General features: G+C 39.1%; 1 protein-coding gene across 2 annotated transcripts in view; it reads right to left on the bottom strand.

The window, feature by feature from the left end:
- ARHGAP18 (Rho GTPase activating protein 18) overlaps positions 1–24,225 on the bottom strand; it is a 162,123-nt gene that overhangs the window by 13,600 nt on the left and 124,298 nt on the right. For both annotated transcript variants that reach the window (XM_081093880.1, XM_081093881.1), the window contains exons 6-12: positions 21,339–21,504; positions 19,137–19,228; positions 14,637–14,714; positions 11,658–11,817; positions 9,275–9,357; positions 3,544–3,750; positions 2,730–2,870 (exon numbers count right to left, since the gene is read on the bottom strand). In XM_081093880.1, coding sequence (XP_080950006.1) covers positions 2,730–2,870; positions 3,544–3,750; positions 9,275–9,357; positions 11,658–11,817; positions 14,637–14,714; positions 19,137–19,228; positions 21,339–21,504 — 927 coding nt within the window. The remainder of the gene's footprint in view (positions 1–2,729; positions 2,871–3,543; positions 3,751–9,274; positions 9,358–11,657; positions 11,818–14,636; positions 14,715–19,136; positions 19,229–21,338; positions 21,505–24,225) is intronic.

The following is a 24,225-nucleotide window of genomic DNA, read 5'->3' as shown; positions in this document are numbered from 1 at the left end:
CTGACTATATATAGTTAGCATTAACAGCATACAGAATGCTTTAAAAATATGACCTTGAAGAATTTTCATGATCTACAACCTCCTGTCTTACATTCTTCAGTCACTGGCAATCTGGCTTCTCCCATCAACGCACAATGACAATGCTTTGGAGAAAGTCACAACTGGCCTTTCAAATGCAAGCTCTGGTGGACCTCTATCCAATCAATGCTCACGGGACTCGGCTTCCCTGCAGAATTAGGGCCACTAACCAAGCTCTTTCCCTGACTTCCCTCCACCTCCAAGCTTCTAAGACACTACAATCTTCAACTTGCTCTTGCATCCTACCATCTGTGGGTGTGGCCTCTTTTACCAGCTCCTCTTCCATGGCCAACCACTTAGATACCGGCACACATCAAATAGTAGCTTAACAAACAAATAAAATATCCCGGGCAGTTTCATGCCCTATAGTTTTGTGCTGCATATTCAGTTGATTTGGGGAAATAGTCAAGAAACACAAACTAACAAGACAGTGTGTGTTTGGGGGGGGGAGGGGTGCGGGGCGGCGGGAGGAGGAAGTGGCTTATTCAGAGTAGTTGGCCTGTGTTCCACCCAAAAGGAACAGTTGCTGCTCAGATCCAGAAGATTATTACCCTGCAGGGAAGGCCCCCTACCGAGAGGGGACACAGGGATGCTCCTACATACAATTTGTCAAGTTAAGATGGAAATCCAGACTTCGATGTTAAACTTTTTAGCTTTAAAGTTCTGGCAACTGATGGAAACTTATGCAGAAAACTCTGATTATTTAGTGACTCACCACATACCCATAGTATTGGATATGATCTTGGACTTTATTCCTTGTTCTGTAATTGTTTCCTATGTATATTTACCCCCCCCTAATAAAATAATAGACACTTGAAAAAAAATTGTGGCAACTGATTAAAATTTTTCAACCAAAGTGACAGGCTGAACGAACCTCCCTGGCCATGACCACATACAGCTACAACTCCGCGAGGAAGCTTGCTCTGATGGCAACACCTGTGCCTTCAGTTTGCTGCCAGAGTAAAGTTAGAGTTTTTCACATCTCAGCTCTACTCCCAGTGAGGTCTCTCGGATGCCCATTTCCTGTTCTGTAGCCCGATATTCCCGATTCAGGCTCCCATCACACTCCCTTGCCCCTCTGAGGTCAATCCTTCCATTGCTCCCTGTGGGCGAGGCCAGCCCCATCTACCTTTGAATGCCTGGCAGGGAGTGTGGGCTTGGAACCAAGGAGGCACTTCGCAGCATTCTGTTAAAAGATCTGCTGAATTTCACAGGCGAGAAACCCAAAACGTGGAGAAACTGAGTCACAGCTAATATATGATAAAACTGAGATTTAAATCCCAAGTCTTAAAATGACAAAATAGCTTCTAACAAGTACAGAGAAAATTCTCAGACCAGCTCACGCTGTAAAACTAAAGAAATCCAAGTAAATGCTGTTTTTCTGTAAGTGACAATAGTATTTACATACTACCAAAATGTAACTCTTAATTTTTATTTAAAAATGTTATTATTACAAAGGTAAAGCACAAATTCTGTTTCCTTAGCTATATACTGGGCCTCAGAATATCACGTTATATCTGCCGTACAAAAGAAAAAAGGCTATAGTGTCACCTAAGTTAATATGAAAAGTGGGGGTACAAAACACAAAGACATTCAAATACTTTTAGTGGTTTTAGAAGAAGTAAACATCTTAAGTTAAATAGAAATGATATCTCAAAAATCCTTGCTAACCTATATCAAGCCCTTTTGCAAAAAGATAGGAATACTATTTATAATTTCCCTTCATTAAATTCTGTTTTTTAAGATACATGAAAATTGACTAAAACTATTTAAAGACAAGAAATTTTACTTTGTAAGAGTAAGAGCTATCAATAAAAGAGGTTTCTGTTTGTTTCAATTACTGGATCCTTAAGTAGGCCAAAGCAGAAATATCAAAGGCTGGTAACTGCATTTCCACATTATGCCACAAGATGGCAGCATGTAACTGACTAACCTCAATGGTGATGTGGGGGGGGGGGGGGGGGAGGTGTCATCACTCTAAATAGAACAATAGAAACCCTTTCATTTCATGTTAAGGTTTCAAGTTAGAGCTCTGTTAACTCTCTTCCCAAATGTGTTTTCATGTATATTTCATGATTTTGAACCCAGATTTTAATGTATTCTTACAGCAGTCTGTAAATATTTCTTTTTTGAAATATTTTCATTGTCTCCAAATTCTTTTTATGATCCACTGAAGAACCTTTAAATACTTACTAAAGCCCAGGAGCATCCCAGGCACAACACAAACTGGCCTCTCTGTCTTTGTGGGTTAGTTCTTCTTCCCCATTTCACAGATGAGAACACTGAAGGAAAAAGACCCGAGTCCACACAGGGACTCTTGACTCACTAGACATTCCACACTCCCTGGGCAGCTGGCGTCTCCGGGAAGTGCTTTGTTGTGTATGTGTGGGTGAGTGTGTGCTGAGATGTTCTGGTCTTATCTTCCTTCGTTACCAATTAACAGCTCACTCTCTGAATCCCCAACACCTGAGCAACTGTCCAGACAAGCATTACCAGCTGCAGGAGTACTCACCGCCACAGATGCCTTTCACTTACACGTGGTGCTAGGACCTAGGAGTGTGTAGAAAGTCATACAACAAACACATGCAGACCTCTTTGCTGTGTGTGATACTAAAAACAACACTGACATCTGTGCAAACACATATTCTTACATCATTTGTACTTCTGTCTTGCTTGTCATATTTGTCTCGGTCATAAGCCATTTTCTTCAGCAATTTCTTCATTGTTTTCCTATCTTTCTTCAGATTTTCGGTGTTTTGCTTCCTCACTTGGTTGACAAGAAACTTGGGGATCTGTGGAGAAATGAAATTAAGTTTGGGGAGGGGAGAGAAGTGGCAGCATTTTAAACTATGGAAATAATTATACTTAGTAAGGGCTTCATCTCTTTGATGAGACTATGCCATTTTGCATACCCTCTGCACTAAATCGGTGAAACGTAATGCACTATACTATTCATTCACTATGTGCACAGGGTATCTGCAGGATGCAGCTCACCATCTACTGTGCAAAGTTCAAGGAGAGGCTTGGAGAGGCTCAAGGACATAGTGGCCGTCATCAATGCCTGGTATGCTAAGACGAGACAGCCTGAGGAGACTGGCATTAGGGGCTACCTCTCTACAGCCTCGCCTCCAGCTAACCTGCAGTCGCTGTCTAATGGCCAACCAGCTCTCCCATCAAGAGAGAAAGAAAAACTCACAAATACGTGAGAGCTGACGAGTATCTAGCAATAATCCCAGAACAACCAGTACTCAAAATATTTTAGAAGTGACCAAATTGAAATAATAAAATAATGCTAGCATTTTAAAATATTAAAAAGATTTAACACATGGATATTAATTTTTTAATCACATTTGAAATCACCTACATTGGTTGGTTACCTTTTTATGGAGAAGATAACAATTAATAAAAAGACTTCAGAATCTAGATATCATCACTTATTAACAAAGCTTAAAAATATACACTTACTGTCCACAGAAGTTTTTGATACTTAATCATTAAGTGCATGGTATTAGCTGTCCCAGCTGCCATTGCAAATTCTTGCTGTTCGCTGGACTTCAAACCCAATGCATGACACATGAAGAGGTTGGGGGCCATGACCATGGCCACATTCTTGACGTTCATCTTATTTTCCTCTTTATTGTCTATTACTCTTTGGAGAAATTCAAGCAGGGCCTGAAAGAGAAATGACTCTCTGAGATTTGTGCTGTATGTGAAGATGAGAGATTAGAGCACTGTAGCATATTGGGATTTTTATTTAGTTAAAAAAATAAGTTGTGCCCAGCCAATATGGTTCAGTGGTTGAGAGTCAACAGTTCAATTCCTGGTCAGGGCACATGCCCAGGTTGTGGGCTTAATCCCCAATGTGCGGTGTTCAGGAGGCAGCTGATCAATGATTCTTTCTCATCATTGATATTTCTATCTCTCTCCCTCTCCCTTCTTCTCTGAAATCAATAAAATACATTTTTTTAATTTAATGAAAAGTTGTGCATGACCACAGCCCACTAGCCACACCCAGCAGGCCTGGCATGAAAGCTTCTCCATTTGGTGAACGCACCCCGAGGTGAGGCCTTGTGTCTGCTCAGACGATGGCGCTGGGAATAGGGCAGAAAGGACACGTGTCTGAACCAGGAGGCGGGGACAGGAACAGAGACGTATCAGACCAAGAGCCTACCAGAGCTATGGAGCACTGGGGAGCAGTTTGAAACATCGTACAAATATTCACTTTCTTCAGGAAGTGTGTTCTTTTAACTTCGGGGATTAAAAACCAAAAACGATCCCCTTAAAAAGGCTCATTTAATCTTAGTTCCATTTGCTCTAAGGTACTCAATAGCTGCCATGAAATCTAAAACAAATGGGGATTATGATGGGGAGAACAAGGGGAGGAAGGGAGACAAAGAAAAGAGGGTCTTAAAAAAACACACACGAATGAATGAATGAAAAGGAACTTTTCGCCAGAACGGGCTAGTTTATGCTCAATTTGATGCCAGTCACTTCCCACCTCTATTGCCAATACCTAGGTGTCCTCTGGGCCTATCCTGCCCCAAAGCCACAGGAAGACGACCCTCCTCCTGAAAGGGCTTAGAGCTCTAAGTTCTTCTTTTGCCTTCTTTCTTGATTAATGCTGCTCCAGAACAATAACAATCACTGCACAGGTATTCAGTGTTCTCTATGGGTGAGGTTGCTTTAAGTACACCAGAGAGCTCATCTCACTTAATCCTTTCTGGAGATTGATGCTGTAATTATCCCTACTTTACAGATGAAAAAACATTGGCTAAGAGAATGTAAGCAACTTGCCAGGGGTCATAGAGCTAGCAAATGGTGGAGAAGCAATGTCATGGCAGGTCTATTTGGCTTTTGTTTCTGATTCCTTAACTACTAAAAGAAATCAGTTTCTTATTTAGCTTAAAATCCCTACCTGAAAAAGGTCAAATAAACTATGCCAAAATGGGAAAGGGGGGGTGGGGTGGGGGGGAAGTATTCATCTCCCACAGAAATTCAGGAGGAAAACACTCCTAACAGGTTGATCTTGAATCAAATTTAGCTGCTATATAGATCTGAAAAATTTGAAACAAACTAAAGGCATAGCCTTAGTATCTAACAATGAGATTTATGTATTTAATTCCCAGTGGAGTGCTCAGAAAGTTAAATTGTAATCCAAGCATAAGATTTTATAGAAACAATACCTTCTCAAATGAGGACAAAAGATTAATCAGTGAGGTTTGGAAAAAAGTATTTAATTCTGTTCCATAGAGCAGAATAATTACTCAGGGATCAGTGTATCTCTTTCTTTAGGAGCATAAATTACAAAGATTAGGTAATGAACCATTTTAATTGTGGTGTGCATATGCAATAAGGTTATTCAAAATATTACTGTCAGAATATTAGACTGTGTATCTGTGTAGATTTGAAATTAATAAAATATTAGCCTAGCCCTTGCTGAAAGAACTTCATCTTCAGATGTACTTTCCCTTCATCTAAACTCTAAGAACTGCCCTTTAAAAAAGGTAGCTATCGCCAGCCTGGTATTTTATAAGTATTACTGGACTCTTATAAAACAAGTGTAAAACCCAGTTTAAATTCCAGCACTTACTAGCTATGTGTGATTCTAGCAAAGCCTTTTGCTATCTCTACTCTTTGGTCTTCTCATTGGTAAAGTGGGAATACTAATCTTCTAGCCTGCCAGGATGAAGTGAGGCAGTATATGTTAACAAACTGCCTAAAAAAATTAAGACTAGACCTACCATATGACCCAGTAATCCTCTTCTAAGTATCTACCCCCCAAATTTTAAAACACTTATTTGTAAAAATATATGCACCCCTACGCTCATTGCACCACAATAAGCCCAGAGATAGAAGGAGCTAAGTGTCCTGGATGGATAAAGATGCGGCCATACCCACAATGGAATACTACTCAGCTGTAAAATGGTGAAATATTGCCATTTGCGGAAACACGGATGGATCTTGAGAGTGGGTATTATGAATCAGATGGAAAGAAAAGAACTATATGATTTCACTCAAATGTGGGCTATAAAACAAAAAGCGACAACTGGACAAACAAAACAAACTCATAGACACAGACAACAGAATGGTGGTTACCAGAGAAGAAGTGGGGGTGAGAAGGAGGAAGCGGGTAAAGGAGTCAAATACATGGTGATGGAGGAGACCAGACACATGGAGCACAGTTACTGTAAGATAAAGTTGGACACCTGCAATGGATATAATATTATTAGCTAATGCTACCCTAATACACTTAATATTTTTTTGAAACTACAAAAAGGATAAACAAATGCCAATAAATATATTCCGATGGGTCCCGTATTGATATCTTAACATCAGTCTTTGTTATTCTTCCAAGTCAAAGAAAGGTATGATCATTGATCAAAATGCACAATAATCCAAGTTTAAAAAAAAAAAAATCCTAGTCAAGCAACTTGCCCAGAGCTCTATGCTTAAACAAGAACATGGTGTTTAACCCAGTGCCCTCTCTCCTTTAAATATGCTGTAGAAATAGTCTACACAATCATACCCTTCCCTCAATGGCAACTGAGGGCGTGGTCCGAGGGCTGGAAAGACGGGAGAAGTTTGCATTAAGCTTCCTGAAATTGCTTTCAGATGGAGTTCCCCTGTTCCTTTATGGGACTACATTTAAATGGCTTATTCTCTTGTACAAATGGTACCTGTTCCACTGTTTCTGTGATTAGAAATCTTGTTTGAGACCTTCATCAGAGTTGGCTAGTTACACTACTAAAGCTTATGTGAAATCGTAAAATGACTTGTTTGCATTTTCCAACTTTTTTACCCCCAAACGTATTTCCAACCTTACTTATAAAATTGTACTCCCAGTAACTTTGCATATAAAAATTAAAACCGCTCACATTTAAAAATATATATATTCTTAAACAGAATTTTAAAAATGATGTGCCTCAGATTTTGCAGGCAAACTACAAAAATGAACTGTACACCAGCCTTGCCCAGTAGTGACCATATTGGAAGCAGTGCTTCCTCCCACCACTGTTTGAACTCATTCAAATGCAGGCATATTTTAAGTCCATCGTGTGTCTTTCGATTCCCGCCTCCTATTGGTCATTCGAAGGCCCAAACAGACAGGCACCTTCATGTGAATAAGAAAAAGAATGATTAAGCCCCCATTTCTGGGGAGTTAAAGCCTGTGTTATGGGCACAGCCGGCAAGCAGAGAACAGACTGGAACCAGTCCCACTTTGTCCTGAGCCCTCTGCCCCTGCCTCAGCCACCATTGCACACCCCTACAACGCCGCCATGGTCACCCCTACAACGCCGCCATGGTCACCCCTACAACGCCACTGGGTCACACAACGCCTGAATGTAACCCTGACTGGAGTTGGCCTCTGCCTCCAAAACAAAACCAAACCTGATGCTCTCATGACTCATCTGACAATCATTTAAGCACAGAATTTTTTCTGACTTCGTCATGGGATTAACTCTTTGGGAGTTCTCCTGTAGCCATGGAGTGTTTTCACTCCAGAATCCTCAAAAACTGCTTTAATCCAGACAAGCTGAGGATTAACATTCATTCATGGGCATGGAAGAACTACCCCTCACCTAGTGTCAGTTCAAGGAACCTTAATGAGATTCAGGGGGAAATTTCCAAAGATTTACCAACTGGTAGTTTTATTTTCTTGACATGAAATTTCTTAACATGATATTTCATTTTAAATAGAAAGAAAAGTAGGGATGTAGGGGGTAAAAGGGCAAGGGTTCCACCCTTAACTGTATAAAAAAAAAATCTTTTGAAGGCAATGGCAAAACTTAAGATTAATATTCTTTTTAAATTATACTTTTATTTTATTTTTTATTGATTTTTTTAAGAGAGAGAGGAAGCGGGGGTGGGGGAGAGAGAGAGAGAGAGAGAAACATTGGTGTGAGAAACATCGATTGGCTGCCAACCCTCTGCCCACTTCACACACACTTAACCCGGAATGGAACCCAAAATCGGGGTATGTGCCCTGAGCGGGAATCAAATTGTTAACCTTTCAGTGCATGAGACAACATTCAACCAACTGACCAACTGAGCCACGCTGTCCATGGCTCTAAATTATACTTTTGAAGTTTTCTCTGTTTCTTTTATAAAAGTTTACTACCCTATGAACTCTCATCATTAAGGAAAATAAATTAATGTAGAGCAATCTACCAATTATTATAAAAGACTCTGACAACACTTCTAATAGATGGAATTAAATCATATAATATTAGACCAAAACATTTTGAAATCATGATAAACATCAGCAACTCAGGATAAGCCCTCAGGGAAATAACTAGAATTTCTTTGAGTTCATCTATCTTTTGGCTACCAATGGTTCTCAACCTGTGGGTCGCAATGCCTGAAAATACATCCTGCATATCAGATATTTACATTACGATTCATAACAGTAGCAAAATTACAGTTATGAAGTAGCAACGAAAATAATTTTATGGTTGGAGGGTACCACAACATGAGGAACTGTATTAAAGGGTCACGGCATTAGGAAGGTTGAGAACCACTGGAAATCATCATTATAACTCAGTCCAAACTCCAAACACATGTAATAACTTTAGGCAACAGTGGGTTATATGTGATGACTCTTAGGATTTTCTTTTTAAACATTCATTTTGCACCTTACTAATAGTAGTACATGCTCCTTAAATAAAATTTGAAAATGTAGGAAAATAGAAAGAAGAAAAAAAACAAAAAACACCCATGTTTCCATTAACAAATGAACCTCCCAAAGCATGGAGGCACAGAACAGACTGTCATACCTTGATGTGGGGGCGTGGGGATGAGGAGAGATAAACCACGAACTTATATACTTATATGCATAGCCCATGGACACAGACAATAGGGTGGTGAAGACCTGGGGGGAGGGGGAAGGGGCTGGGCAGAGTGGGAATGGGAGATAGCTACAATAAAAAAATATAGGTTAAAAAAACACACAAATAAATCTCAATCATCTGTTTTGGTAGAAGAAATGTCACAGCAAAATTTAAAACACAAAACACCTCATAATGGCATTAACATGACTAACCTAGTAAATAAATAAATAGAGTTAGACTTCCCCATGTGTCCTTAAAATCAGGTCTTTTCTTTATGGGTCACTACTGATATTTCCATGACAACATCATATTGTTTTGCCACAAGCAGTGGCTCTGAGGGATATTTAAGGGAAAGGAGCACAGCTGACCTTCAGTGTGTCGCGATTCACATCCGGCAGGAGCAGGACCAGCAGGTTCAAAGCCTGTAGTTGCTGCCTCTTGGTTGGAAGATCTGCAGACAGATTATTAAATAAGTGGGCACTCTTTTCTTTGCTAAATGTTGTCTGCACTTTCTTTTCTCATGTTGTAAGGAAAAGGTTATTTAGCATAAACATCGCTGTGAAATGTAAGACCACGACCGAGCAGCCTCCTTGGGGAGTGTTTGTGGGAGGGAGATCAGGGAACCATCGCCCCAGAGTTTCTCTCTCAGATGCTCACTCCAACTGCGATCACTGGACAAGCGGCCCCCATTTGCTGACACACATTAGTGCTTTGAAAACAATTTCAACGTCTACATGGAATTGTGTCCCCATAAAAGACATGGAGGACAGGACCCTGCATGTATGGTGTCAGGGTGAATCTGCAACAGTCAAGTTTGTTTCTTCTGATGAAAAGTGAACAGATTACGTGGTAAGAGTCCATCAGTTCCAACAGGGATATGTAACACGGAGCCTGAGCGCAATTGGTGTTCAATAAACATTTGTGGAATGAATTGTAAACCAACCAGCAGGAAGAGTCGAACAAGTACATGATCATGATTGATATTTATCATATTTGGTACATTGACGTGACAATCACGGATATTTGGAGTCATTCTGGCATTTGTTTGTCAGAAATAAATGTGGTCCTTAAATCCACATCTAAGGAATGTGTGTAAAAGAGTGCAACTGAACCACTGAAAAAAATATTTTAAGCAGAAGATGATTTCAGTCACGTCTGCCCTAGAAATTCTTAAGAAATGTTATGCTATGACCCACTGGAATCATCTAAACATTATTACATGCTTTAAGAATAGCTTGGACTACAACAGAATATTATTCAGTCGTTAAAAAGAATGAGATCTTGCTATTTGTGACAACATGGAGGGACCTTGAGGGAAGTACGCTAAGTGAAATAAGTAGACAGAAAAACAAGTAACATATGATTTCGCTTATATGTAGACTCTATTAAAAAAAAAAAAAAAAGCCAAGCTCATAGGTACAGGAAACAGATTGGTGGTGTTTTGCTGGGGTGGGAGCAAATGAGTGAAGGGGGGCCAAAGGTACAAACTTCCAGTTATAACAGAAATAAGTCAGGGGATGTAATATACAGCATATGTCCTAGTGACTCCACTTAATAATACTGTGCTGCATGTGTGAAAGATACTTAAGAGAGTAGATCTTAAAATTTCTCAGCACGAGAAAAAAGCATCCATAACTATGTATGGTGACATATATTAATTAAACCTATTGTGGTGATCATTTCACAACATAGACAGATACTGAATCATTACGCCGTATACCTGAAACTGATATGATATTGTAGGTCAATTATACCTCAAATATAATTTCAAAAAAAATAGCCTGGAATAGTTCTGGTTGACACTGTAGCTCACCATAGTCGTTAACAGTCCCCCTTCTACTCTCAAACGTGGACACATTTGGAAGTGAAACAGGCGGTCACCAGGATGTGGCATTGTCCCTTTTTTGTTGGCCTCTTGGCACTATAAGGCAGTGGTTCTCAACCTGTGGGTCGCGACCCTTTCACAGGGGTCGCCTAAGACCATCGGAAAACACGTATATAATTACCTATTGTTTTTGTGACTAATCACTATGCTTTAATTATGTTCAATTTGTGACAATGAAATTGGGGTCACCACAACATGAGGAACTGTACTAAAGGGCCGCGGCATCAGGAAGGTTGAGAACCACTGCTAGAGTAAGGGCTAATGATGCCAGTGTGTAAATCTCGTAAGATCTCTGTGCTCACTAGGAAGGAACTGAGAACCATGTGAGACATTCATTTGGAGCTTGCCCAAGACTGCAAAATGGCAAGACGTAAGAAGCCCGTTGCCCTCCACCAATGCGGCCGTCACACGACTTGTGCCACGTTCTGCATGACAATTTCAAAAACTTGGTTTTTCAGAAAATAATCGCAGACTCTGCCAGATCTCCTCCCGCTCTTATGCTCTAACTGTTAATCCACAGCTTCTCCAATAAGTGTTGTTTTTAACACTTGGCAAGAAAAATGTATCAGAGAGCTTACGTGACTCATTCTATTCTAAGGGAAATGTGACGTTTCCAGGTTTTAACATGAAAATATATTGTATTGCTTAAAGGGCATGCAATTCGTCTGTACCCAAAGAGAACATTCTGTTTTCTATTTGCCGGGAGATGTGTAGTTATAAAGGAAAACGACAGTGTGGCATTTGGGCGCCCGTTGACACCAGTGAGTCACCACGTCTACCCAAACATCTCTGGTCCTGTTTGTCATTCAAGCAACGAACCCGGGTGGCAGCCGAGCAAGACTGCTCCCAAGGGGGCCAGCACTCACTCTGGATGGCCTGGAAGGCTTTGAGGTACTCGCCACTGAGCAGCGGCTGGGGCAGCTCTCGGATGAACAGCTTCAGCAGGCTGGCTGCATCGTGCTGCTTGACACTTTCCCAGTTAAAAGTCCCTTCATAAAACTTTGCTTCCAGTTCTTGGCAAAGATTCTGAAAGGCAGAAGGAAAAAGAAAAAAAAAAACAAAAATGGGTTACCAGTAAGTGCCTTCCTCTTTTCCTGCAGAGAGTGTGATGCACTTCCCACTTGACAAGTGATTCTACTCCTTAGAAAAGACTTGTGAGAGTCCCCAAGTCCAACGCTTCTCCGTCATCAGGAAGCACCCCGCCCCTACCCGCAGGAAGCTTTCCCGAAGGAAAATTATACCTAAGCCAAGAAATTCAGAAACTTGACACGTTTTCCTGGACACGCTTCAGACCTCAAGCAGTAAAGGTTTAATGAAAAGATTAGTTAAAATAGTCTTTACATTCGGGGGCTTTATTTAGATACTGTAATTTTTCATTAAATTAACAAAAAATCATTTTAAAAAAAAAAACCAGTGTGTTTCAAATCATTTAGAAGTACATTCCATAACAAAATGGTAATCCACCTCTGGGCCTAGAGCAGAAGGCTACCCTGATTAGTCACCTCTGGGAAATGGAAAGCCAAGTTCTGTGGCTAATGAGGCATGAAAATACATCAATACACCTGTCCTCAATGCAGGGGCCTTAAGTGACACAGCCACCCTGCTGCCAGCTGCAGAAAATGGTTTGATCTGTGTGGAATGAGCAATACCTAGTTCATTTGCCTCAAGGACTCTACAAATGTTGCTGAAGTATTAGTAATAAATCAACTTAGTTCCACAATTACTATTTTCTACATGCCTTTCCACTGTGGCGTACATCCTATTACGCTAGAAATCCCTCCACGTCCCTGACACTTTCTTCTATTATTTGAAACTGTTCTCCCAAATTAACGGTCTTTGTTCTTCGTAGAAGGTGAATTTATTACACTTGCTCTTCCTAATTCAACTCCCTTCTCTACCCTAATTATTTCTGTAATTGGTGAAATTACATAAAGGTAAACCCAGAAAAGTAAAGTTTTGGTTAGCAGTCATTGGAGGAAAGAGGGGTGAGGGAAGAGAGAGAATGAAAGAAGGGAGGATGATGGAGGAGGGAGGGGAAGAGCGAAACAGGGAGAAGAATAGGAGAAATGTTGTGGGGCAGGGGAGAAAGACAAGCAATAATTTTGCATATTATCTTTATTTATAATGGACCAGCTGCTGCATAGTTTGTATGTGACAACAGGCTGGGTTGAAGAGTAGAGCCAGCAGAGTCCACCTCATTGACCTTCTTAGAAACTACATTTATTTGAAAGAATTCTTCTGCCAGCAATCCAGTCCAAACGTCAAATACACATCCCATTGGGCGCTAAAGTAAACGTGTTCATGACCTCCTGTGAGTTGGCCATCACATGCTGCTCATGAATGCTGTGGACAGTGAACTGGGAAGCAGTACTCTTGCTGATATGGGTCACAGGAAGTCCCAGTACCTGCTTCTGAGTCTTTCTCTGTCTGAGAACGTGCTTCTCCATAGAACATATCTCAGACTCTCACAGCGCAGCCATGATTGATTGGTGGTGAAATTGCCACAGGTGTTCGCAAACGAACTGAGACAATGGCAACTTATCACACTCACAGGGGCACCAGAACAGTCCCAGGACCTCTGTGCACCAGATGCCAGACCCCGGGGACACAGGCTGAATGAAATTTGTGAGCAGGGAATATCAGGTGACTGGAATCCAATCAAACTGAGATCCCAATGCAGTAAGAGCCAAGTAGGCCAAAACTGGCCTCCTAACTTGAGGCGGCTTATCAAAGTAAACAGGTGAATCTCAATCCCACTCCTGGCAGCACGGGGGTCCCTTCTTTCTGATCCAGCTCTAAAGGTTCCCTATGGGTGGGTCTTAAGGAAAGGAGCAGAGAAAATCTCTTCCTCTACCCCACGTTCTCTTGGATTTGCAAAGTCAGGAAGACAATACATTGGATGCGAGCAGTTTAGAGCTACAGCTGAGTTTGGAGAAGGTAAGGGGGGTTAATGACTGCTAACCAAAACTTTCCTAGATGAATTTTCCAGACAGAGCTACAATTCCAAGTACGAGGCCCCATACAGTGCAAATCCCCTGAGAGGCCTATGAATCATGCATCGTCCGTGGGGTAGTTGCACCTTGGCCATGCACTCATTGGATGTTTTAATCCTCAGATCAGGAATTGGGTAACAGAGAGAAAGGGGGAGGATACACGGCATCTTAGGAGAGTGTGAAGGAAATATCATCTTGAGAGAAAAGAAAGCAAGGGATGGATAAAGAGAGGCTCCAACTGGGACCTCTGGAATGACCCCTCTCACAAGCCAGACTTTGGCTACCCGGAGTCCAGGGAGACCGGGAACTGTGAAAGTCAGGAAAGTGATGAGACAGAGGCTCATTTCGGCAGCTCACTCAGACTCATCATGTCAAGCCCCTCCTCTGCTCACCTGGTGGAGTTTATCATTCTGCCTTTAAAAAACAAACAAACAAACAAACAAAAACTCAACTGCTCTTATTCATGCTGACTAAATCTATCACCAGTCCCCTATTAATATTTTGACTCATGGTGTTCTCTTCTCATCAGAAGGATGAACTACTCATCTTTTGCCTGTTGACTTTTGTCCCTACGTTATGTTTGCACAGTAGAGAGATTATTTGCCTCTTGGTTGATCGTGATATTATTATTACATGTAACATGTTGCTTTTGAAAAAAGAATCAGAACTTACACAGAAGTCAGAGGAGACTACAGAAGAACTAAATATAAACTGAATGTCAAGAGGTTTTATTGCTATATTTAATCTACTTTGCTAACAAGGGGGAGAAGGGGTGAGAGGGCAAGTTAACTTTTAAAATGTAAAAGTGTAATTAAACAATGAAGTTTGACATTGAGAGAACTGAGAGAGCACCTTGATTCGAATGGCAGCTCCAGGTATCCTTAAGAGGCCTTCGGTTTCCAAACCTCCCTCTTCAATTCGAGAAATCAGCTGTGTGTAAATAGAAGAACATTCTGATTTTGGTATTCAGAACAGGTACAACTCCAGATTTAACATCTGTTTCACATACAAATAAATGAAACTGATTACAAGGACGTGTAAACAGGATTTTGTGAAGATCTGAATGAAACTGCACTAGCACTAGGCTTTAACCGGTGAGTCCCAAAACTTTAATTATAATTTAGAATTTAGAAAAAGTTGGGTCTCATACTCCTTTGGAACAGAAGTATATAATGTCACACAACAGCTGTAGGACTGCAAACAAACAGAAACTGAAATTTTTCATTGTTTACAAGCAACTAAAACCATCCATTTCGTCTGCTTTTCCTGAAACATACACTCCGCAATCAAATAAATCTTATGAAATTCTAGTACTTGCACATTTACATCTCGTTTTCAGCTTGTTCAAAGAAAGAATTATTTATCATATGAAGGCAAAAAACAAACTGTTTGCAAATATTCATTTTTAAGCCTTTAAGCTTTTCGTGGCAAACGTAAATAAAAAATAGTAAAAAAAAAGAAAATAGGGCTTCTAAATCATACCTCATACTCTATTATTAATGCATGCAGATCTCTCTACTTCCAGAACCCCATTAAAATAACAAAGTTTTGTGTGTTTTTTTAACAAGGCAGAGACCCACTACAAGAAGGCAAACAGAGACATTGCAGTGACATACGTTGGAAGGTATAAAAGGTAGGCAGAGGGAACGTCCAATGGAATATGCATTCCCTAGGCAGTACATGAAGGCTTTATAGGGGGCACTGCGCTATTTTAAAGAAATCAATTTCCGTGTCCCTCAGTTTCAATATAAGGCATTTACTAGCCCCGAGTAGGTTTTCCTTCCTACCACTCACCCTCCTTGCACAATAGCTTCTCCTCCTTTATAAAAAGCAGACTCCTCACTCATCCCTAATCCTACTATAGTACTCTCTGCAGACTGTAAAGCAAAAAATCTCCCAGAGTGCCAAAAGAATGTAAAATTGTCATTTTTTCTTCTCATGGAAACCTCCTTTAATGATTAACCAAGGCTCTATAAACTACATGCAGCTTACTGTTTCCCTCTGGGCTGTAAAAGTGTCTTAAGAGCAAAGCATGGGATCATAAGTGAGGTCTTTTGACCTTTGTCTAGATGTTCTAAAATGAGATATCCTCTAGATGTCCAGTGGACACTGGACAAGATGGCATTTTTCTTTAATGACCTTATTTCTTTTATCCCTGGATTATGGCCAAAGAATGAACTGATCTTGAGGGAGTCAGGTAAGAATAAAGCAAAGAGTAGCCTCAAAATTCTCCCAAAGATTTATTACAGTTGAAGAGAGAAGCATCTTTAAGCAATCAGTCAATGCGGTACATGATTTTTTGAAATTCAACTGGAATATTTTCCAAGCTGTATTTTTCCAATTACACTGGATAAAAAACCCACATCAAAATAATTTCCATAATTATTTTACATTAGACAGGCATTAGTCAATAAAGTGTTTAAAACCAAATGTATCCAATAATACCATGTAATAGTTATTCAATGTACAAGCAATATGTGCTTTATTTACTCTTATACAATGTTTAAAATGTTCTATTAACAAAAGATAAAATTATATGCTAACAGCTATAGCAAATTAGTTTTTACCAACATAAGCCTTTTGCTTTCATTAAATGCAAAGGAAAAATTGACCATGATTTCTAAATAACTGAATGAGAGTAATCTCTGAATTTTTATATATTAGTCTTTTTTTATTATTCTCTAAAGCTGAATACGAGCACGCAGTTGAGGTATGCATACATTGTCTAAAAGAATGTCATGTTTTCTTGTATTTTCCACTTAGAAAATACCATATTTTTAGCTCCCACATTATATTGCATTATTAAAACATACTAATAATTTACAGCTTTCCTTTCACTTTCAAGACTTAATACAGACATGAAAAATAACTATATTGATCTATATATTTTCATCATGCTGCTTTTAGTAATTCATCTTTCAGGATTTAGTCTGTAATTTACCAGCAATTTTCATGGCATTTCCCAAAATACGTTCTATATAGTTAAATGAATTAAAAAATCAATTGAACATACGTCAAACTTTTTGACAAAGAGTATGTTTGATTTGGCTGATTGGTTTGACAGTGAGAAAAGAATTTGCTCATTAGGTAGAATTTTTCCACAGATAAAAATTAAGAATATTCCCCAAATCTTTCTGAAAATATGGTTTAAACAATGTGCCTCTGAGGAAAAACAAGAAACAGAGCTCACAGATAAGTTTTATTAAAGCCCTTTTAGGGTATATTTCTCAATAACTGAGAAAATATAATCCTCTAAAGACTACTAACAAATCTTTTTGCAAATCAGTGGTTTCTAACTCTCTCCTTTCCACAAAATTGAGGTAATGCCTAATTATTCAGTTTTTAGCTGATAAATAAAAAAATATTTTTCATGATAAAACACTGTGATTTTTTGTTTATAATTCAGAGAGGATGCAAACAGATAAGTGTTTATCTAATAGTAAGCTCTTTATATGTCCTTTTTTTAAAAAATATATATATTTTATTGATTTTTTACAGAGAGGAAGGGAGAGGGATAGAGAGTTAGAAACATTGATGAGAGAGAAACATCGATCAGCTGCCTCTTGCACACCCCCTACTGGGGATGTGCCCGCAACCAAGGTACATGCCCTGGATCGGAATCGAACCTGGGACTTGAGTCTGCAGGCCGACGCTCTATCCACTGAGCCAAAGTGGTCAGGGCAGTCCTATTTTTTTTTTTTTATAACAAATCAAAATACTTTAGGGCTATTATCCAATAACTTCAAACTGAGGGGCACCCAGGGTCTCCAGAAGAAACCACAAATGTAAACTAACTAAATACATGAGAAAACAATTCCAAGAAAAAATGACAAGGGATTGGATGCAATCCGGACCCTAGTCAGGAGGTATCACTAAACTTTCGTGGAGACCTAGCCTTACCCTTCATCGGTATGGGGTGAACTTGGTGTGTTAACTCGGCTACTATGCCCAGTTGTTTGGTCAAGTATGAGACATGCTCCTACGGGGCATTTTTGACATATAATTAACATGTAAGTCAGTAGATTCTGAATAAAGCAAATTACTCTCCATACTGTAGATGGACCTCAGGTAGTCACTTGAAGGCCAGGGGAGCAAAGACTAAGGTTCTCAAAGCAAAAGCACTTCTGCCTCAAGACTGCAACATTAACTCTTGCCCAAGTTTCCAGTCTGCTGGCCTGTTCTACATATTTCAGACTTGCCAGCCCACACACTCCCATAAGCCAATTCTTTAAAATAGGTCTCTTTCTCTGGAGAATCCTAATACACTTGGTAGAAAGGATGGTGCCGAGATCCTTGCTGTGTAGGGTAACTGACACCTTTAATTGACATTAAAAGAATTTGAATAGATGACTTATATTTGTTAGCACCTCTCTGTTATTCACAGGCAGTGTTGACAACTATTTAAACAGATACAGGTTCTGTTGGCAGTGGCTAACAGAGGCTGTTGAGTAGGATTAACTGTACAGAGCAACATTCATCAGGAAAAACACTGAGAAACAGGTTTGGATGTAATGGAGAACATGAGGAATAAAGGAATCCGAGGTTAGTAGGTAAGATGGGTAAACGTAAACGCCTGGCTTGGAATAGCAGAAGGATAAGTGCCAAGTAGATTGAGCTTTAGAATTGATGGTTTTATGGAGTCCATCAATTGTGAAAGTTTCCATGGCCACTCTTGCCAGAACTCCCAGAAGCTGTGATATGCCTGGTGTGTTGCTAAGAATCTAGAGTTTGGGTTGTCCGTAACTGATTTGACCTGCCTTCTCCATGGTGCATTCCCCGGCTTTTATCATATGCAATCTGTGTTCCTGAACAATGATGGCTCAGAGATTAGACTGAAATTCTTGTATTGCCATAGATAATCCCCTTGTGAATAACTGAGTGTTTAGACAAGTGACTTGACAGTTTAACAATCATTTTCTAATTCTACTTTATGGTTTCTTTGCTTAGTTTGGAAGTAGAAACTGGTAAATTAAATTGGACGTCCTCACTGTAAATAAGAAAGCTTGGGATGAAATATTCATGAAGATTCAGTTCCCTAGAAATTTATAAGCAGTTTCCATTTCTATGTATTATAGAATTGAAATCTCAATTATACAAAGCCAGCTAATATAAGACAGGAAAATGATGCCAGGTAATCACAGTTACAATAGTAACACAAAATGCATCACCATGAAATAAAAATTATGAGCCCTTGAAGCAAATTTGCTTCCTGAATAGAAAAATCAAAGTACAAAACAAAAGAGCATATCAATTGGAAAACTATATTATAATAGTATGAATGCAAAAATAAAAATGAAAACACTGTTAATTCAAGTATGTTCTCTCCATGCTGACTCATTCAGGCCTACTTACTTTTTGAAATATCAAGGGTATTCGAGTTCCTGGTACTTTCCTCTGATCTTGTTCTAACAATACTGTCAATGGAACACAAAAAAGGCCAGAATCTGCAATGAAAAATAAAATTTCTTCACTTCCATCAATCCATAAAATGTTGATGCAAGATATTAAGACTTCTAATATTGTCATTCAATCAGACAACTATTTATTGAGCACCTACTAAGCGAAGTCTTTAAGCATCTATATCCCCACAGTGAAATCCTGGCCTCACCTTATAGAGCAATCTAGCAAGGAAAGACAACTAGACAAATGAACGCAAATAATCTCCCGAAATAATGACAAAAGTATAAACTGCTGCATAAGAGAAATGAGTCCTGTGGGAATACATCAATATGCAAAAATTTACTAAATGTGATAAAATTGAGAATTTTGGCTTAAAGCAAATGTCACTCATCTCTTCCATACTTAATTGACATATAACATTCTACAATACAGCAAACTATAAACACTCACCTTTGAGAGATCAGAGAACAGTATGATCTTGTTCTACAAACATTTTTCTTTAGAAAATATAGTAGATACTTAGTATTCTTGAATTTAAATTTGTAGTTTATATATCTGGAAATAATTCCAGAAAGAATGACAAGTAATGATTTCTAATTTTTCTAAATTAAAATCATATGCCTTAAGTCTGGTATGAGCATAGCTTGTACCCAGTACCTCCCATCCCACCCCACCCCATCACCAAGTGAATGGCTAGCAAAGGCGTGTAACACACATCATCAGGGGAGGTATAAATCACTTGTGAACATGGAAAGGGGGATTATCTTTGAGATATGAGCACAGACATTGCAAACTATGACACTCAATAGAGATGCCATTCACAAGAATGCCAGTTATCCACTAAATAACTTTCAGTTTAAAAATTAAGAAAAGATGTAATCTTCAAGAATGTTCGTGTAGCTTATAAGATAAATAGCTTAGATTAGATATAAAAACACTTAAAAAGATGGAAAGAAAATCTGCTAATAGTGATACTCTTAATAAGAATGACAGTATTTCTCTTATCACTGACTTCATACCAGTTAATAGAGCTAGGATGCAATTCTAAAACATAAAAACCTCCTCAAGCCACTTTTAAAGTCTTGAGCACAGCTATTTAAATTAGATTTTCATTTTATATTTGGAGAAGGCTTTGTGATAAACTTCTAAAAAAGCATGTGAGGTCTTCATTATCCACAAAGGACGTGTGGAAAACCAGAAGCATCATTTAATTCAGAAATTCTCCGTGCCAAGCTTTAAGCTAAAATACTCAAAGGAACTGAGCACAGAATGAGGTCTTCTGGGGCCCAGCATGGAAGAGGGCCTGAAGGGAAGGCACACTTCAGTCCTACAGAGAAATTGCCTCTAAAACTTAAATCAGGTGAATACTTGTCTTTGCTAATGTTACCATGGCAACTCAATAATCCTTATTCTTGGTTTCTCTTTAGGAGATGCCGTTAAGGTAAAACAAGAGGTCTGAATTTCCTAAACAGTAAAGCTTTGTCAACAGAGAATTTTCTGGATTTCCAAGCCAATAAAGTCTTGGAAAAACAAATATCGAGAAGCTGTTATTCTCTAGTATATTATTTAAAATACTGTAAGTTTATGAAATGGGTAAAGCTGCATACAAAAGAAAAATTACACATATCCCTGATGAATACAATTTAGCGGTATTATGCACCACATGGCATATTTTTCTTAAGGGAGTAAAGAATGTGTTTGCAAAATATTTAGAAGTAGAATGTTAATGAACAAAAGGACTACTCACTAGCCTATGTATTTTTCATCAAGTAATTAAGCAAAAATAATTGATCAGAAGCAACCATCTTCAAGTCATTTTTCAAGATCTTATTTTGGAAATAAATAAGTATATGTAACAAACGCATTATTTAGTTTTAAACGAGAGAGCATGTGAATTAAGATTCCTTGACTCATAATTTCCTTCTATGGTAAATTAAATTTTTGATTATGCCTTTATTTTCTACATTCTAGGAAACAGTGCATTTTTATCAAGATACAAATTTTTGAAGGCGATGTTTTAGAATCTACATTTTGGATGTCTTGTGGACGTGGTTTGTTTTGTAGTTGTTTTGCCCCTAAAAATATGGCTTAAAAAGCCAAGCTCATCCTTGCTACTTTAGAGGTAAATCCAACCAGTTTTTCTTTTCCAATTACCTTTTGTTTTGATCTTCACAGCTTTTTGTTGTTTCAGTTCAACGCCCAGTACATCATAGAGGGCAGTCAGTTCAATCAGGGCTAAATAGCAAACCTTCTTCATGTCCTGGGGCGCAAGGTCACCAATCTTGGTGGTGCCGGTTTTGTCTTTTGGCAATCTGAAACTCTACAATAAACACAGTTAATATAGTCAAGGTGTGCAGCATTAACCTTTTCTTTGTACAAGTTAAAACTGCAAGTATAGAATAGTGACAATGAAAGCTATGGCACAATTTCTCCAGTCAGAATAGAGAGCGAAACTCTCCCGATGATGCTCCCTAAGTCTGTGGGGAGTTCAGGAGTCAGTACCTGAAGTCTGACAAAGGATGGAACCAGACCATGGCTAAGAGAAGAAAAAGACCGTAAACCCAAAGGAGAAAAAGAACTCTAGTTAACTGACCTTCAAGAACCAGAGAAGATTAGGAGTTCAGCACAAACCGGGAGAAGGAAAAAGGAGGGAGAGTGAAAGAGAAGGAGAAAGAAGAATAGTAACCACTAATGAGTGCTTACAATGTGTCAGGCACCCTTTACCTACCTTTGATATGATATGATATATGATATGACATGATATGATGTACGATATGACATAATGTAATTGTCATTAAAACCCAAATAAAGTAGGTACAGAGGAGCTGTACAGGGTGGGGGAGGGAAGAGCAGAGGGGAGACTTCAGAGCATGGACTTTACAGCCAGAAGGCCTATGGCTACTGGCGAAGCTGTGTGTCACTTCTGGCAACCACTTAACCATTCTTTCTGTAAATGGGAGGAGGGGATGGAGGAGGGGATGGAGAAGGGGATGGAGAAGGGGGAGGGGAGGAGGAAAGAGGGAAAGGAGGAGGATGAGAGGGAGGGGAGAAGACCACCCAATTCAAAGGGCTGATGTGAGGTTTAATGGCCTGGCACTTCCCAAGCACTTTTATGCTGTTGCTATTATTATTATTACCTTCACTGCTGAATAACTAAATCGAGGATTAGAGATACTACTATCACTGGCAAGTAAGTGGTGTTTTTGTCGTATCTTGTCCTTCTCAAATATTATCTACTGACTATTCTGCCTCTTTTAATATTAAATACCTTAAATATAAGAAGGCAAACCACAAGATAGAAGCATGAATTTCTCTAACATATTAATACAAATCACAGTCCCCTGTATTTACTGATTACTAAAACAATAACTATTTTTAAACTGTTTGTTAAAAATCTTATCAAGGTTGTATCTTTCGGGTTTATCCTTGACTTTCTAATTTAATAGCTAAGGATGCTCAACTGATTCCTTTTTATTCACTTTGCTTTGCTCATTTTTGCACCATATTATTAATACTTCATGATCTAAAAACCATTGCAAAAGGCATGTTCTAAAGTGGCAGTTCTCAAAGTGCAATCCAAGGATCTTTGGGAGAACTCTATACCCTTTCAAGGAGTCCAAGAGGTCTGAACTATTTTAATAATAAATATTAAGACATTTGCTTTTTTCACTCATCCTCCCCTTATTGTACAGTGCAGTTTCCCAGAGATACAATGCATATGCAACAGATGGCACAGAAGTAGATACGGGAATCAAGTCTAAAATGTGAAACCATGCTATAGTGCTTAATAATTTTTATTTTATAAATATGGCTATTTTTCATAAAAATGTTGTTAATTGTAATATTGTGCTTTAAATGGAATAATAAATGTTTTTTTTAATTTCTCAATTTTAATTTCTAAGGTAAATATCCATAGGTATAACTGCCATAAATGATAGTCCTCCTCCTTTTTTTTTTTTTTAATCCTCACCTGAGGATATTTTTTCCATTGATTTTTAGAGAGAATGGTAGGGAGGGGGAGAAACAGAGAGAGAGAAACATCAATGTGAGAGAGACACATCCACTGGTTGCCTCCCACATATGCCCCGACCAGGGCCAGGGATCGAACCTGCAACCGAGGTATATGCCCCCGATCAGAATCTAACCTACAACCTCGCAGTCCACTGAGCCAAACTAGCCAGGGCTCCCCTCCCATTTTTCAAATTGCTTATTTATTAAAAGAACTATTCCTTTGTCTACATATTCATGTTTCATAGTTCAGGAACACAGGTTAGTGACAAACTTCCATGGAACTCAATCCAAAGAAATTCTTTACATTCCAAAATCACTTTGAACCAGCCTTGTTCATCTCCAAACCTTTCGTGGAACCATCATTTCTGTAGAAATCCTCATAACCCTTTGTTCTTGGTTCAGTCACAGCAATCTCAGAGAGCAGCAAGTCTTGGGGAGACAGCCAACCCTCTAACAACATGGATTTTGGAGATGCCTGGCCTAAGGCCACACATCTGAGGGTTCATCAAATCCATTCTCAACACCAACGTCTTCCTGACTTATAAACCAAAAGCTTTTTGAGGACCTCAATAATTTCTAAGAGCCTGAAGGGTGATGGGACCAAAATGATTGAGAATCACTGCCCTAGAGCACTTCCTAAAACCCACCACTTTTGGTGATGGAGGAGCTAATTCCTTTCAGCCAAACTCAACTCCAAAAAAACAACCTTCAAGTTCACCATAGGGGAAAGAAGCAATTTCTTAACTTTTTGTAGTGCAGTTGTTTTTCCTATGAGAACATTCAATAAAGCAGTAACAGACATGATTGAATATGCATCCTAAGTGAACTTCCAGCGTCAGGGTTAACGGCCTCCATGGTGCAGTGCACCGGGTTGAGAAAGTGGGGCCAGGCTACAGGTAGCAAACTTTGTCCCCATCACCTACAAGCTATGTGACCTTTGGCAAATCCCATCATCTCTGTGTCTCAGCCACGTTATCTCTAAAATGGGAATAATAACAGAAACTACCTTATAAGGTTGTGGTGGGGCTCA

This window comes from Myotis nattereri, assembly GCF_964212035.1.
Source record: "Myotis nattereri genome assembly, chromosome: 6".
Taxonomy (NCBI): Eukaryota; Metazoa; Chordata; class Mammalia; order Chiroptera; family Vespertilionidae; genus Myotis; species Myotis nattereri.
Note: the sequence above shows the minus strand (reverse complement) of the source record. Positions and strands in the feature narration are given on the sequence as shown.